Here is a 16,569-nt window from a genome sequence, read left to right as displayed (position 1 = left end):
TTACAGTATTCTCAGAGGCCCCCATTTGTGTTCCCTTCCAGCTACTGTCCTCCCTCCCTGCCATTCAAATAATCGCTATGTGGATTTCTGACTCCATAGATCAGTTTACTACTTCTTGAACTTGATATAAATGAACTTTAATTACACAATAGGTACATAGTATCAATGTACAACAATTTATATATCCATTTTACTTGGATGGATGTTTGAGTTTCTAGTTTTGGTCTGTTTTAATAGCATTACCACAAACATTACTGTATGTCTTTTGCTAAACATATCTTCTATATATAAAAGGCTAAGCTTCTGCCCGATCATCTGACCAACTAGTAAGTATGATGTGCACAGACCACCAGGGGGCAGATGCTTAAAGCAGGAGCTGCCGAGCTGCAGTGACTTGGCAGCAGCTGTTCCTGGGTAATGCACCCCGGAACCAGAGAGGAGGGAGCCCAGTTCTTCACGGCACTGCGTGATTCTACCTTTGGCCGTTGGTTATGTTGTTGGGGCACTGTTGGCCCCAAATCTGGTTTACTGCCCAACTGTGGTGACCGCAGACGCCCTTGAGCTGTGGCACTGCCCCACGTACTGCCCGGCTAGGGAGGGTTGGCTCCAGGGCACGTCTGACCAGTACCCCCCAGTCCCACCCTGCCAGTCACCTAATTTTTTTTCAGTGTGCATGAAACCATGTACTAGGCCACTAGTATTATATAAGAATTTCTACCTAGGAGTGGAATTGCTGAATCAGATGATAAATGCATATTCCACTGTAGCAGAGTTCCAATTGTTACATCCTCACCTAGATTTGGTATTGCTTTTTTTTTTTTTTTTTTTTTTTAATTATAGCCATTCTGATGAGTGTGTAGTAATACCTCATTGGGGTTTTAATTTGCATATTTCTGGTGACTTAATGGAATTGAGTATCTTTTTATGTTTATTGGCCATTTGGATATCCTCTTTAATGAAGTGCCTATTTAGGCTGTTTGCCTGTTTTCCTGCCTTTTCTAATTAATTTGTAGGAATTTTATAGATTCTTTGTTATATGTTGGCTGTATGTATTGTAAATATCTTCTTCCACTCTGTGGCCTGCCTTTTCAGTTACTTAGTAGTATTCTTCCATGAGAAAAATTTCTTAATTTAGTGTAATACCAATTATTATTCTTTTCCTTTAGTAATTTAGTAATTTTCATGTCCCGTTTAAGTAATATTTGCCTATCATAATGGCGGTGGAAATACTCTCCTATGTTCTTATCTAAAAGCTTATTGTTTTACCTATCACATTTAAATGGAATTGTTATTATTATTGCCATATGGATAGCATAAAATGTAGGAATCAAGTTATTTAATACACACACACACACACACACACATATACATATATATCCAGTTGATCCAGCACTATTTTTTGAAAAGACCATCTTTTTCTCATTGTTAGAAAGGCAATTTTCTTAAATCAGTTCATGAGATCTCTCTGCTTAAAATCCTTCAGTGGTTTCCCCTTGCACTTAGAACAAATACACACCTGTTACCACGGCTCCTTGGCTGGCATCTTGCTTGCTTCTCCACTTCCATCTCAGTGTTCTCTTTTCCTCTCCTCCATTGTGGACACTCTGGCCTCCTTACTGCTCCTTGGTCTTCAAGTGCATTATTGTATCAGGCCCTTGTACGTGGGGTGTCTTCTGCCCAGAGTGCTCTTTCTCCATTTCTTATCCCAGATCACTCATTTCACTCAGATGTCTGCTCACATGTCCTTTGGAAAGAACCATACCCACCCCTTGTATATTAAGACTGAATAATATATAAAAGTCCTCTGAACATGTATGAGTGAACGTTTTCCCCTACAATATTGTGATTCGCTGAGGATTATGTCCTGTTTTCCTTTTGTAAATCTTATTTGCAACATAATACGCTAGAATTCAAATTGAGCCCTAAGTATAAAGCATATGATAAGTCATTGTTTTTCCTATCTTGTCTATATTTGCCTCAAATAATTCGGACCCTGATATAAATATTTAATAATTTGAGACATGTGGTAGAACATCAACTCTTTGTACTTTTAAAAAATTTTTAATTTATTGGTTTTTTTTTACAGAGAGGAAGAGAGAGGGATAGAGAGTTAGAAACATCGATGAGAGAGAGAGACATCGATCAACTGCCTCTTGCACACCCCCTACTGGGGATGTGCCTGCAACCAAGGTACATGCCCTTGACCGGAATCGAACCTGGGACCTTTCAGTCCGCAGGCTGACCCTCTATCCACTGAGCCAAACAGGTTTCGGCTCTTTGTACTTTTTAAAATGGGAGTAGTAGACAGCATTACAGTTTGAAATGTATAAAGTCACTTTAACTGTTTTATGTCTTATATGAAAGCAATGCATAGGCTAAGTAAGCCCAAATGAATTTTATCTGTGGCTAAAGAATTTAGAGGGTTTTTAGTGACTTTATATATATTCTATCTGCAGTAATATTAATTGCATCTAAATTTTATAAAGTTTCACTTTTTTCTAAGCATTCTACAGTCTAGTTATTCTCATTAAGCTGGTCACTATTATTGGAGCTATTTTTGGGGTTACATGTATATGTAAAGTTTAGTTTTGAGCCAAGAGTTAGACCAAACTTTCATTTATTTGTTCATTCTTTTTTAATCCTCAACCAAGGATATATTTTTATTAATTTTTTAGAGAGAGAGAAACATTGATATGAGAGGAATATTGACGGGTTGCCTCCCTTACTTATCCACACTAGGGATCAAACCCACAATCTAGGTATGTGCCCTGACCGGGTGTTGAATCCCAACTGTTTCTTGGTACACAGATGATGATGCTCCAGCCAACTGACCCACCCAGCCAAGGCTGTTTGTTCATTCTTTGTCCAAGGCATCTAGTTCCCCATTGATTGCATTTGTCTTCCTTTTCCTAAAGCTGTAAGCTAATGTCTGACAGATAATTCTTTTATTAATAGTAGAATGTCATAAACTAACAGCAAAAGGAAACTTTAAAATTAATCTTGTCTAGCTATAAAAGACATTAAGGACCCTGGTTGGGTGGCTCAGTTGTTTGGAGAGTTGCCCCATGTACCAAAAGGTTGCGGGTTCAGTTCCTGTTCAAGGTATGTACATAGGTTGCAGGTTCTATCCCCAAGTTAAGGTGCTCATGGGAGGTGGCTGATCAATGTTTCTCTTTCACATCAATGTCTTTCTCTGTGTGTCCCTCCCTCCCTCTCTCTATACATATCCTCACCTGGTGATTGCTGGAGAGGATTGGTGGGGGGAGAGGGTGGAGGTGGAGGAGGCCATAGAGGGTATAAATGGTGATGGGAGGGGGGAAAAAAACATTAGTGGGCCAACTGACAAAATTGGAATACATTGGTAGATTAAAGTATTGTCAATGATAATTTTCCTGAAGTTGATAACTATGCTATGCAAGAGAATACCCTTATTCTTAGAAAAATATACTGAAGTATTTAGGAATCAAAGTGCCATGATGATGTAAATGGTTCAGGGAGAAAAACCTGTGTTTGTGTGCATTCTCTAATAGAGAAAGAGAGAACATAAGCAAATTATTATATAAATTAAACTAGAGGCCCAGTGCACAAATTCATGCACCAGTGGGGTCCCTCAGCCTGGCCTGTGGGATCGGGCCGAAACTAGCTCTCCAACATCTCTGAAGAGTCCCAGATTGTGAGAGGGACCCCACTGGTGCACAATCGAGGCTGGGGTGGGATTGTAAGAGGTTGGCCAGCTGGGGAGGGACTGTGGGAGGACTCCAGCGTGTTTCTGACCCTTCTCGCTCAGTCCCCATCGGCCAGACCCCAGCAGCAAGCTAACCTACTGGTCAGAGTATCTGCCCCCTGGTGGTCTTTGCACGCCATAGCAAGCAGTTGAGTGGCCTTAGCATATCATTAGCATATTACACTTTGATTGGTTGAACTGCAGACCAGACACTTAGTATATTAGGCTTTTATTATATAGGATGTGTCAAAATAGTAACAAGAGGTTCATACCTGGTAGTTTGTATTTAATGTTCTTTATATTATTCTTGTAACTTTATAAATGTGAAATTATTTCCACACACACAAAAAAAAACCCTCAAAAAACAAAGACACAACAATTTTAAAAGAAGTCATCTCATCCAGCCCTCTCCAGAAACCCATTCAGTCCTCATGACCGAGAGGTTAAGTAACTTTTCATCAGTAACACTGGGAGTTAGAGACATCACTGACTCCTAGTCCTGTGTTCTCTGGTATGCTGTGCTGCGTTCTCTGCTATGGTATGCAGCGTTCAGTCATTGAGCTCTAACCTATCACAGCTGTGCTTGCATATTTATGGCATAGCTTTCGGTTTCTGTTAAAAATATTTTTGCTGTTACCTGGTCAGCCTTTCAACCTTTAGCCCCTCTATTATCTGGACATCTTGTTGTTAGATATGCTGCCCATTGTAATGAGATATGCCTACATGTTAAAATTTAACTAATAGTGTTTTTATTCTTCTGTTTTTGATAGCTACTGCTTCTTGGGACACATTTCTCATGCTATGGCATTTCAAGCCACAAGCTAGAGCTTTCAGATACGTGGGTCACAAGGACGTTGTAACCAGCGTGCAGTTTTCTCCACTTGGAAACTTACTGGCGTCTGCTTCACGAGACAGAACTGTTAGACTCTGGATTCCTGATAAGTAAGGAAACAAGTACCTGGTATGCTCTGGATTTAGAAATGTGAAGGAAAGCTGGTCCTGGCTGCTCCTGGTGTACCTCTCGGGATGGTCAGACTTCGGATTACCTACCTGTACTCAGTCCGAGCCACACCCGAGGTGTCAAGTCTGACTGCTTCAAAGCATTTTTTCCTCATCTTGAACTCATAATTATGTTTTCTATTTGAAAACTTTCTAACCATGAAATTATGCTTAATATGTATTAAATTATTGGGGTGGGGGGTAGTTATCAGTCCCTTAGTAAATCCAATGTAAGCTTTGGACTGTCTCCCCAGAGAGATACACATTGGCATGTATAACCAAAAATTGCACAGTTTATTAATCTTCTAAAGTCCCTTCGTGGATCTTTAGGGACTTTTCGATCCCCATTAAAAACCACTGGGCCAGAACTATTCTTTGACTCATATCATTCATTATTAGGCTCCAGAATGTTCTTGTTAAAATTTCCTATGAAAGTGTAAATCATTGCTTTTGTTTTAAGGTCCTATCTCATTATAACAAACCTCTCTGTAAGAGACTTTTCAAACGTTAGTTGATATTTTAAGCAATTATTATTTAAGCCATGAATTATTTTTTAAGTTTTAAAGTCTTAATTATGCAATTTTCAAACATACTTGAAAAAAGAAAAGCGCAAAGACTCCCAAACCCATAATCATGGATCAGATTCAACAATTAGCAGTATTCAGTCATCCTTATTTCATCTATTCCCACCCCCTCCACCTTTTTTTTTTTTTTTTTTTTGCTGTAGAATTTTTAGAACAGATCCCACACATCACGTCATTTTCCCCTGTAAATACTTCAGAGAGTAAGAATTGAGCGTTTTCTGACTGTTGTGGCAGGATTGATTGTTGGTCTGTGCCTGAACAGGCACTCCCAAATGAAAGAAAATTCACAGGGCATTTCCCGCCCACCGCCCAATGGAAACTCCATGCTCAGAAATCTGAACGTTATCCTGATGGCAGCAAAAAATCTTGAAGAGAAATGACATGTTATAATGACATGGTGGATGCAATATAGAGGGAAATTGTAAAGAAGAGAGACTGGTTTAAAAGGGAAGCATTTCCTAAAATCCTTAGTTTTGGGAATTGAGAGCCAGCACAACACAGCCGCAGTTACCCATTACTAACTCAAGGAAACTTCAATGAACAAACTATAGAGGGGTACCTGAGTTAAAAGCACATTGCGTCACTAATCTGCACTGGCTGATCTAAGGACAACTATGCTTGTGCAGAAATCTCCTGTTCCTCTTTTTAAATCATAGTGGGCCAGGGCAATAGCAGATCGTGGCAATGGAAAGGGAACTCATGCATCAAGTTATCTGTTGCTGCATAACAACAGTATCTAAATATAGATATCTTCAAAACACAGTATCTAAATATAGTAACTGTCATTTCTCACAATTTCGTGGGTTGTCCGGATGATTCTGCCCCATTTGGTGTTGGCCATTACTTTATAGCTTCATTAAGCTGACAGAAGAGCTGGCAGGTCCAACACCTTGCTCATATGCCAAGGACCTTGGTGCTGGTTATTGGCTGGGCCACCTTGGTCCCCCATATACCCTTTCCCTGGCAGGATAGGGACTTATGTATAGCATGGTAGCGGGTTCTAGGATAGTAAAGTAGAAGCTGTTAGACCTTTAAAGGGCCAGGCCCGAAACTTGCACAGTGTCACATCTGCCCCATTCTGTTGGTCAAAGTAATTCACATTAGCCCAGATTCAAGGAGTGGACAAACTAACAGATTCCACCTCCTTTGGGGAGGGGTGCTAGGTGTGTTCAGAGATGAAAGAAATTGTGGGTGGCCATATTTTCAGGCAGACATCCGTTGGTGACTGGGAGGCTAAAAAAGAATAATGGAAGCAGTTCTGGCCTGCAGTTTGTCATGGTAGGCAGTTAAGGGAATGTGGGCAGAAAGTACAGGTAAGTATGTAGGAGGCAAAGATCTATGTTAAGGCAAGGTAGGAATTAGAAACCACTTGAGCACTGGCACAACAAACAAGGCTTTCCTATCTCGTGGTGTTTTTTTTTAGACATGCTTCCTGTTGAGGCCGGATACAGGCAAGGCCAGCCTACACTGAGAGGAGGGCCTTTAGAAAGAAGGCAAGCAGGCTAGCCTGCTGGAGTGCACAGTGTAGAACTGAAGAGCAGGGCTGATTTTGATGAAACTGTCTTTTGGTTTCTGGGTCATGGCAGATGTCAAGGCTTTTCTTTACTTTTCTCTGGGTTTTATACCTGAATTCAGGCCCAACTGTACTCTGACCTCAACTCATAAAACTCCCTCTGAAACCTCACTGACCTAGTCCCTCAATGCTCCTCCTATCTTTTTAGATACTGACTTTAGTTATTCCTGCTGTAGAATCATGGCAGTCACCTAGGCCACTAGAAGTATAAGCCAGGATGGATCTAAGAATTTTTAAGTATTGCCTCTTCCCAGTGGAATTCAACAAAACACATTGAGCTCTTTTTACAATATGTGTCTGACATTGCGCTACATTCTGGTCTTTAGAGATAAATAAACCATCATTTCTATCTTCAAAAAACTTACTGCTTAATAAGAGAAAAACAGGTCTGTTTTTTTTGTTTGTTTGTTTGTTTTTTAAAGTGCTACAAAATGTAATAAGCAAAATAGATGTAGCAAATGGGGCAATTCAGCCTGTCCGGGTGGTCAGGGAGGCCTGGGATGGGGAAAATAGTTCAGGCTGAGAAAGCAGTGATTTCCGGTGTGTGCGCAGCACTGTTCTCAGAGTACAAAGTTCAGAGCAGTGACAGGATGTCTGCCAAAGGGCTTGGGTGCCGTGCCTCTTTCTGGAGGGTGGCCAGTGACTCGTTGACACTGGGATCTACTAGTACATGCTTGGAGATAGCAAGATAGTAAGTACAGTGTGTAGGTGACTGGAGAGGGATAAAAAATTAGAGCAGGGAGACCAGCTAAGAGGCTTTTGCAGTAATCAAGGTGAAGGATATTGAGGGCATATCAACCTTAAAGCAAGCATAGCTGGGGCCGAAAAAGGAGGAGGGATTCAAAAGATACTTGGGCAGTGACAGTGATATCACTATCACTCAGTAGGTGTGTTGACTTACTGGGTGTGGGAGGAGAGGCAGGGGAGGCACTGAATGTGACTTCCAGGCTTCTGCAAATTCTGTTCCTGATCTTCCTTAAACAGTTAATGGCAATTGTCCTTCTAAGGTATCACCTGTATAAATATGACGTTCTAAATGGAAAATGGCTAAGTCTGGATGTAGTGTAAAGTGAAAGTGCCTTGGAAACTTCGGAACACCGGCACAAAGTAGGAAGTCCCAAGTGTCACCTTGTAACTCCAGTGCTATCTACTCGCCTGCTCCGAGCCGTTTTAACATCCCCCCCCCCCCCTCCCCTGCTTCTCCTTAAATGCCACGGGTTATTTTCTCCATCCATTTATCCTATTCTCTTTTTCCTACCCTAGCTAAGGAAAAAAAAAAAAAAGCATCTGAAATTTCAAGGTGCTGAGAAAAGTGCTATGTTGTTACCATTTATCCTTTGTTTTGCTTCTGAGGTAAGATTGGGCCTGAGGCCAGCCAGGCCTTACATCCACCCAGATCTTAGTTCTCACTGCTGGTGGTGGAAACAGGAAAGTTGGAGGTAAATCTCCTTCCCAACCCAGACTTGTGACCCTATTTTTAAAACATTGCCTTGGAGCTATTCATTTCATCAATCATTAGCTTTTCTAGGGTGGAGGTTCTTTATGTATTGCTATTGCTAGTGGAACAGTGGAATGGCAGGAACCTAAAAGGCATCGTAGAGATTTGTTCAAAAATATTATTTGCCTAGCTTCCAATGAAAACATAGAGAGCAAATGCATTTCCAAGGTCTCTCTTATTAAGTATCAGTGGTGACCTTAGTTGACAAAAGCAGTATTGATGAAGAGTGCATACAGTACAACACAACCTTTTCATACTGGTGTTAGTTTTACAAGAGTTAGGCTGTTTTATGTTTCAGTCTATATACTGGTTAGCTATTGTTTATACTTAAATCAAAGGTTGTAAATATTGAACTGTTTCTTTCCAGGAGAGGGAAGTCCTCTGAATTTAAAGCTCATACAGCTCCGGTTCGAAGTGTGGACTTTTCTGCTGATGGCCAGTATCTCGCTACAGCTTCTGAAGACAAATCCATCAAAGTATGGAACATGTATCGCCAACGATTCTTATATGCCTTGTGCCGACATACACACTGGGTGCGCTGTGCCAAGTATGTGCAAAAAGTTTCATAAGATTTCCACATTTCCCCCGCCATAGTCTATGTTTGTCCTCTACCTCCAAAAAAAGGAATTAATTTTCCTCCCTCCCTCTCTCTCTTCCTTTCTTCCATTCAGCAAGCATTTATTGTGTGCCTGGGAACACAACAGGGTTGAGGATAATGGTAAACAAAACAGTCACCAACTCCTGCTCTCATGAAGCTTACATTCCAGAGAGGGGAGACAGGCAGCAAACAAATAGGAAAATGGATATGGTAGGTGAGATGGTGATAAGTTTTCAAGAACAAAACAGAACTGGATTAGAAGGGGAGCTGCAGTTTTAAACAGGGTCACAAAGGGTGGGGTGGGGGGGGAGGGGTCTTTGAGCAGAAACCTAAAGAAAGGGAAGGAAGGAGGCTTAAAGATACTTGGGAAGGGAGGGTCTTGGATAGAGAGAGCAAGTGGGACAGACTACCCTGAGGCTGGAATCTGGGGGCTGGTTAAGGACAAGTAGGAGACTAGGGAGATCGGGCCAGGTGGTCAGGAGTGGCTCTGATGTATACCCTGAGAGAGAGGAAATGCCACTGGAACAGGTTCATTTTCTGAGTTACACTTTAATGAATCACCAGGAGTGCTGTATCAAGAAGAGATTCAAAAGTCAGGGCAGAAGCAAGGAGGTGTTGGGAGGCTGTTGCAATAGTTCCCATCCCAGCCTGGACCATAATGGTAAACAGAACAGTCACATATCTAGAATCCAACTACTTCTCAAAATCTCCAGTGCCACCAATCTCTGGTGGCACTGGAGATTTTGAGAAGTAGTTGGATTCTAGATATAGTAGTTTGAAGGTACAGCCAACAATACGTGCTGTCACACTGGATGTGACAGAGAGAAAGAACCAAGAATGACTCCATAAGCTTGGCAACGTTCTATCTGGAGAAGTGCTGCTTTAGTTGTTACTGTCAGCTGACAGCCATGGACAAAGGGGACTTATATCCCTACCACAAACACTGGTGGGCAAAATAAACTAAACAGCTGTTTTCAGATATTACAGAAACAACACAGGGTTTTGAATCCTGACACATGGAAACAAATAAAATGAGCACCAAATCCAAAACAGATTTCCACCTGGGAGCATTTTTCAGACCATGGCACAAGGAGATAGAGCTCAAGAAGACAGCAGCAGTCTTGCTGGGCAGAGGAAACAGAAATTAGAATTCAGAACTGCTATGGGGTTGGAGTTTTGAGGGCAGGAAGTGAGAAAGAAACCATGAAGAGCAGAAACACACACACACACACACACACACACACACAAAAAAAAGCTCTACCTATGAATCATACTGAGTGTTTGGTCTAATACAAAGCTGCTTATGCACAGGGGACTGAGGCTTGACAGAGAACAATGACTGGGAGGCTGAGCTGAACAGATTACATTTAGGGGGAGTAACAATAAAAATGATCTCCACTTTCATATTTAAAAATGCAAACCAGAAGACACTGGAATGACATATTTAAAGTCCTAAAAGAAAAAGTACCCACTGAACTAGAATTCAACATCTCAGCAAAAATATCCTTTAAACAGGATAAACAAAAATTTGAGATAATTTATTACCAATAGACCTGCACTACAAGAATAGTAAATGAAGTTTTTAGGCTGAAGGGAAATGATACCAGATGGAAACTTGTATCTAGTAGTACACAAAGGAATAAAGAGTGCTAGAAAAAGTAAATATGGGGGTACATACTATAATAGACTTTGTTTCTTATTTCTTTTAGAAATGGTTGCTTAATGTATTGTGGGCTGAGAGGTAGGTAAATGAAGATATATTTTAGTAAGTTCTAACAAGTTTTACAAGTTCTGACATTATAAAATGACATAAAATTTATTTAAGAGTGCATTCTTTAAGGATACATATTATAACTTTTAGAGATTACCAATAAAAAACATACAACATGGGCAAAGAATAAAGCTAAAAAGCTTACAGAGGAAATAAAATGGGACACTAAGAATTACTCAACCCAAAAGAAAAACAGGGGAAATAAATAAACATGAGATAAATAGAAAACAAAGAGCAGAAGAATTTATGAGAGGTTGAAAGGTCACCAATGAAGTGAAATTTTGGTCTTCAAAATATTCCCTTAATAAGCATAATCCCCAGTCTGTATCACATATCTATGCTAGGTCTGGAGTTGAAAGAAACAGTATTAGCCTCAAGGAGCTTTTACAGTTCAAGGGTAGGAATAAGATACCAAATAATTATAAAATGGTGTGTCCTATGAGAAGATGATACACAAGATGATAAGGGAATCCATTGAACTAGACTTCTGTGAGGAAAAGCCAAGGAAGGTATTCCCGGCCCAAAACTGCGGAAAGGAAAGGGGAAGGGGAGGCAGCTGGATATTACCAGATGGGAAGGAGGTGATAAACCGGTCATTGGAAAGAATCAGCAGGAGTAAACACTGTAGCCTGGGAGTTCAGAGTGTGTTCTAAGGACATGCATTATTCATTCAGCTATGGCTAGACACAGGAAGCAAAGTGGGACAAGGTCGGAGGAGGTGGGGGAGGCTCAGGGTCACTGGATGATATAAAAAGGTTTTACTTCATCCTACATGAAATACAAAGTCATGAGGGCTTGGAATTGGGAAGAAACATGATCATTTCTGAGCTCTTCTTTTTTTATTGGTCTTTTAACCGCATGACTATAGTAAGAGAGTCCATGCCAAGGTTCCCATGCCTACCTGAACCGCCTTGTTACCACTGGGCAAGTGAGGTTATGGCTCTCAACCTCTGCAGACTGTTGTGAAGATGAGAAATGCAAGTTGACTGTGTTGGGGATGGAGTGGAGTCCTAGGGCTGCCATTCCTCCAGCTGGGCCCCTTTAGATAGGGAGCAGCTCGGGAATGGGGAGGAGCCACTGTAAATGTTATTCCTTATCCATCCATAAAAAGAAAGCGACGGTGGGACTCTTCATAGCTGTCTGCCTAGAATCCATTCCTCATAGGGTGGTAATGGTGCCCGAGTTTTCTCTGAGGAACCAGCCCTCCCCCACGGCTCATTCCCATGTTGTGCATGTGCTGGAGAGGCCCTATCTCCAGCTCCAGCCGTAGGCATTCTTCTCAGGCCTGTCATGCAGATCAGAGCATCTCCCTCTAGGTCTAGGAGTTAGTGAGTCCTGTTGGGACTGCAGAACTTTCCTCTGGGATTGCTTCCTCTAGGCTCAGTTCAGCCTGTAGCTGCTGAGGGTTGCCATGGGAATGATGCTGATTCCAAGGGGAGCAGAACTGTGAGATAAAGCAGAATGAATGGCTGTCTTTAGTTACATGGTGTATTATAGTTTATGGATACAGCTATACATGGAATTATTAGCACGTGTGTGGAGGAGGGGAGATATGAGCCTGGAAAAAAATTTGTTTTTGCTTTCTTTTTAAAGGCACTTTCCAGTCCTAGCCAGTTTGGCTCAGTGGATAGAGTGTTGACCTGTGGACTGAAGGGCCTCAGATTCCATTCTAGTCAAGGCACCAGGCTCCATCCCCAGTCCCGATCCGAACATGTGTGGGAGGCAAACCAATCGATGTCTTTCACATCCATGTTTCTCTCTCTCTGTCTCTCCCCCTCCCACTTTCTCTAAAAATCAATGGGAAAAGTATCCTCGGTTGAGAATTAACAAAAAATAAAATAAAATAAAGGCACTTTCCATAGGAAATGATAATGGAGCAGAGTTTTGTAAAAGTGGGAGTTATCCTCACATTGATCATGTGCACTCAAGACACCTGCTTTATTTCCAGGCCAACACCACTGCCTTAATTTTTAGCATCACTGGCTCTTGTAGAGACTTCTGCAATAACCTCCTAAATAACCTTGACTATAGATTTGCCTTCATTCAGCCTTTCTCCTCACCCCCTACTGCCTCCAAAGAGACCTTCTGAAATGCTGCTCCTGAGCTTAAAAGAATTCTGACTTCTTGCCCTGGCACATCTGCTTGCCTTCTGTTCCAGCCTCATCTTTTGTCCCTTTCACCATTCACTTTGTTACAGCTGCCCAAGTGTGTGAGGTTCCGTTACAATTTGTGTCTTCCCACATGCTGCCTGAGACACCTGGAATAACCCAGATCCCACCCTTCCTTCACAATCCTGCTCTGCATCTCTTCTTCCAAGAAGTGTTTGCACTCTCCCAGGCTGAGCTTGTTGATTCCTCATGCTGCCACCTTGCTCTGTTTATGAAGTCTGTCAGTTTAGGCCTCTCTTTCCTATTAGACTTTGAATTACAGGTATTTTATTCATGCTGTAGTCTCTTTTCAGGCACTGTTCTAAATTGTATAGATACTACAGAGAACAAAATACAAAATTCCTGTGCTCATGGAGTACCTTCTACCAAAGAGAGATCAGACAGTAAACAAATATTTTAGTGATATGTGCTCTGAAGGAAAATACTGTAGGGTAACATGCTAGAGAGTGATGGGATAGGGGTGGTATTTCACAGATAGTGGTCGGCGAAGTGTCTTTTCTAAAGAGCATTGACTGAAGTGAGGTAGCCAGTGAGACAGAGTCGGGAAGAGTGTTCTGAGGTGGAATCGGATACAGTGGGAGGAGCACTGGAGAGTATTAGTGATAGAGTGGGGAAGGCTCAGAGTTGTACAAAAACATGGTTTGAATGAATTTTGATGAATCAGTGACAAGGTAGCTTTGGTGGGCATTCTCTTGAGGCAGGAGTCATTTTTGTGGATTCTTTGTATCAAATTCAGGAGTACTGCAATGCATTCCCCAAGGGGAATGTTCACATGGCTTCACTACTTTCTTTTTCCATTTTGGTCTACCTCTGTTCAGGTTAATAATTTTTATACTCAGCACACCTAGTGTTAATGGGATGCCTTTATCATGCTGTTACGTTATGGTTCTGAGGTTTGTTTTTAAAAATCATTTGCTTTCTTACTGTTCGGAGGGAGTGATTCATATGAAATGCTCCAGAGGACTCTCTGGAAGAATGTTCTTTGATAAATAATTGGGTTAAATTGAATGAATAAAGATTTCATCTTGGCAACTTTCCTTATAGGTGCTCTACAGCAAGCTTAGAGATTCTTCTCAAGTATTTATAATATTACTGTGCTTTTTCTTGGCTCAGCTTACTGCTGTTAGAGACAAAGAGAAGTGAGAGGGTCCAATTGACCGCTTAGGCTCAGCCTCTCAGAGTGTTTGTGCAACTTCCTGTGAAAATACAGCCTTAATAAGGTCATCCTAGTCCAGGACTTTCTTCCAAAGTCTGAAGAACTAGAAGTCCTGTTTCTGCTCTTTACTCAGAGGTGAGAAAGCTGAGAGGGAATCTAAGCGCACTTAAAAATTTTAGGAAACTTAAGGTAGATACTAGTTTAGTTATTTACAGTGACAACACTAACTTTCAAGTGGACTAGATTTGTGCCTCAGTCAGGATCTTCTTCACTTGCCAAGAAAGTCACAATAAGACTTCAGTGGGCCGAAACCGGTTTGGCTCAGTGGATAGAGCATTGGCCTGCGGACTGAAAGGTCCCAGGTTCAATTCCAGTCAAGGGTATGTACCTTAGTTGCGGGCACATCCCCAGTAAGGGGTGTGCAAGAGGCAGCTGATCGATGATTCTCGCTGATAGATGATTCTCTCATCGATGTTTCTAACTCTCTATCCCTCTCTTTTTCTCTCTGTAAAAAATCAATAAAATATATTTAAAAACAAAAAACAAAAAAAAATTTCAGTGGGCCCTGGAACCAAAGCAAGAGAGTTTGCTGAAAAAAAAATCTTGATGGATAATTTCCTTGAGTTGGGATAATGAGGTGGACCTTATCTTTGCCAAACACACACACCTGCCAAGGAATTAGCAGGATCACTCTGCTGGCCAGGTGCTCTCTCCCTGGGCCTGGCGGGAGACATGCTGTCCCTGGGCACCTCCCTCTTTGAGGTGGTGCAGTTTTATTGCTTCGTTCCAGCAGAGGGATGGAAGGAAGTAGCTAAGAGCATGGGCTCACCAGCATGTGATCCTGGGAACATGACATAACCTCTTAGGGCCTTTGTCTGCTCTTTTGTAATTGGGTCCAAAGGGGTACCTTCTTCATAGTCATCATTATTAAACAGGTTAATGAATGTAACTAATGTCAGCTAGTAATTACCCTCACATTCCAGTTTTTTCCTCCTCAGGATTATACTGGGGCCATGCTTAGGTTGTATCCAAAAGTCATTTCACATATTTGCACATAGTTTTAGAGGTTGGTACTATATATAGTAACTACTATCCTCCTTTCATATATGCATTTTATATATTTAACTATCAGAGGATAACTTTATTTTTAAGTACTTGGGTTTGAAAATCTCCGTCTTTTCATTGGCATGTGTATTCTGTTTAATTTTATGTAACTAGCTCTCTGAGTAGGTTTAAGTCTACCATTTTGCTCTTTGTTTTCTATTTATCTCATTTGTTTATTTCTTTTCCCTGCTTTTCTTTTGGATTAATTGAGTATTTCTTAGTATCCCATTTTATTTCCTCTGCAGGCATTTTAGCTTTATTCTTTGTCCATGCTGTGTGTTTTTTATTTTTATTGATAATCTCTAAAAGTTACAATATGCATCCTTAATGTATCACTCTGTACTCTTGAGTTAATGTTATATATGACAGAACTTCTTGGGTAATGAAGAAAAAACATTTATCATTTGAGAGAATTTATTAATATATATAATATATATATATATTTGAGAGAATTATTGTATTACCTGTTTTAGGGGCAAAATAATTCTTTTAAAAATTAGGATTCACAGACAGTGGGGCGGGGGAGGTGAAGGCCTGTGTTGGGGGGTGGGAGTGGGTGGGGAGAGGTCAGTGGGGGGAAAAAGAGACATGTAATACTTTCAACAATAATTAAATAAATAAATAAATAAATAGACTAATAAAATAAATAAATAAATGTTAGGATTATTGTAGCCCTGAGTTTTAAAAAATAATGTATAATGTGAGATAATTTAGGTATCTTTATGGTATTCTTAGTAAAAAAACAAGTAGAACCTAATGAGACTTTTCCAACATTATTGCTTTTACAGCATTAATTTTTAGGGGGGAAAATCTGCCTTTAATTTTGATTTGTTTATAGTGTTACATGAGATCTTTAGCCATCTAAATTGAAGATATTTTTGTTAATATGCTAAAATATATGTAAGATAAAATTTACCATTTTCAATATATAGTTCAGTGGCATTAAGTATGTTCATATTGTGTGACAAATTACAAGGATTTTAAGTATAAGCTCTCATTGACTATAATTCTAAGTTAGTGCGAATTCCCTTATAAAGTTTTTTTCTCGTGCCCTAAATGTTAGCTGAGGATGTAGTTAGTACCGTGCACTGTGCCTAGGGACACAACTGTGAATAAGACAGATGTGGTCTTGGGGCTTACCTTTTGCTAGGGAAGTAAACACAACATGTATTGTATGTGCATATGAATCTTGTTAAGAACACCTCCTGAGAAGTTAATGGGGGAGAGGGAATGTTTCAGGAAGGCTTTTCATGGAAGAAGTGAGGGGAGCGGAGACTTGAAGGAATAAGATCCTCTTAGGTAATTCAAACTAGGTAAAGAGTAGGGGGAGGTATTTGAGGCATAAGGAACAAACGTGGGAGGAAACAGCTGAGGCAGGAGCAAGGTCCTGAGAA

The 16,569-nt window shown here is 40.7% G+C and overlaps 1 protein-coding gene across 9 annotated transcripts in view; it reads left to right on the top strand.

Moving 5' to 3' along the window:
• The window catches only part of POC1B (POC1 centriolar protein B), a 109,121-nt gene that overhangs the window by 19,108 nt on the left and 73,444 nt on the right, over positions 1-16,569 (top strand). For 8 of the 9 annotated variants that reach the window (XM_036454890.2, XM_036454883.2, XM_036454885.2 and 5 more), the window contains 2 exons: positions 4,495-4,666; positions 8,746-8,925. In XM_036454890.2, coding sequence (XP_036310783.1) covers positions 4,495-4,666; positions 8,746-8,925 — 352 coding nt within the window. The remainder of the gene's footprint in view (positions 1-4,494; positions 4,667-8,745; positions 8,926-16,569) is intronic. The other variant, XM_036454887.2, reaches the window with a different exon arrangement.

Source organism: Pipistrellus kuhlii, unplaced genomic scaffold, assembly GCF_014108245.1.
Source record: "Pipistrellus kuhlii isolate mPipKuh1 unplaced genomic scaffold, mPipKuh1.p scaffold_m20_p_3, whole genome shotgun sequence".
Classification (NCBI taxonomy): Eukaryota; Metazoa; Chordata; class Mammalia; order Chiroptera; family Vespertilionidae; genus Pipistrellus; species Pipistrellus kuhlii.
Note: the sequence above shows the minus strand (reverse complement) of the source record. Positions and strands in the feature narration are given on the sequence as shown.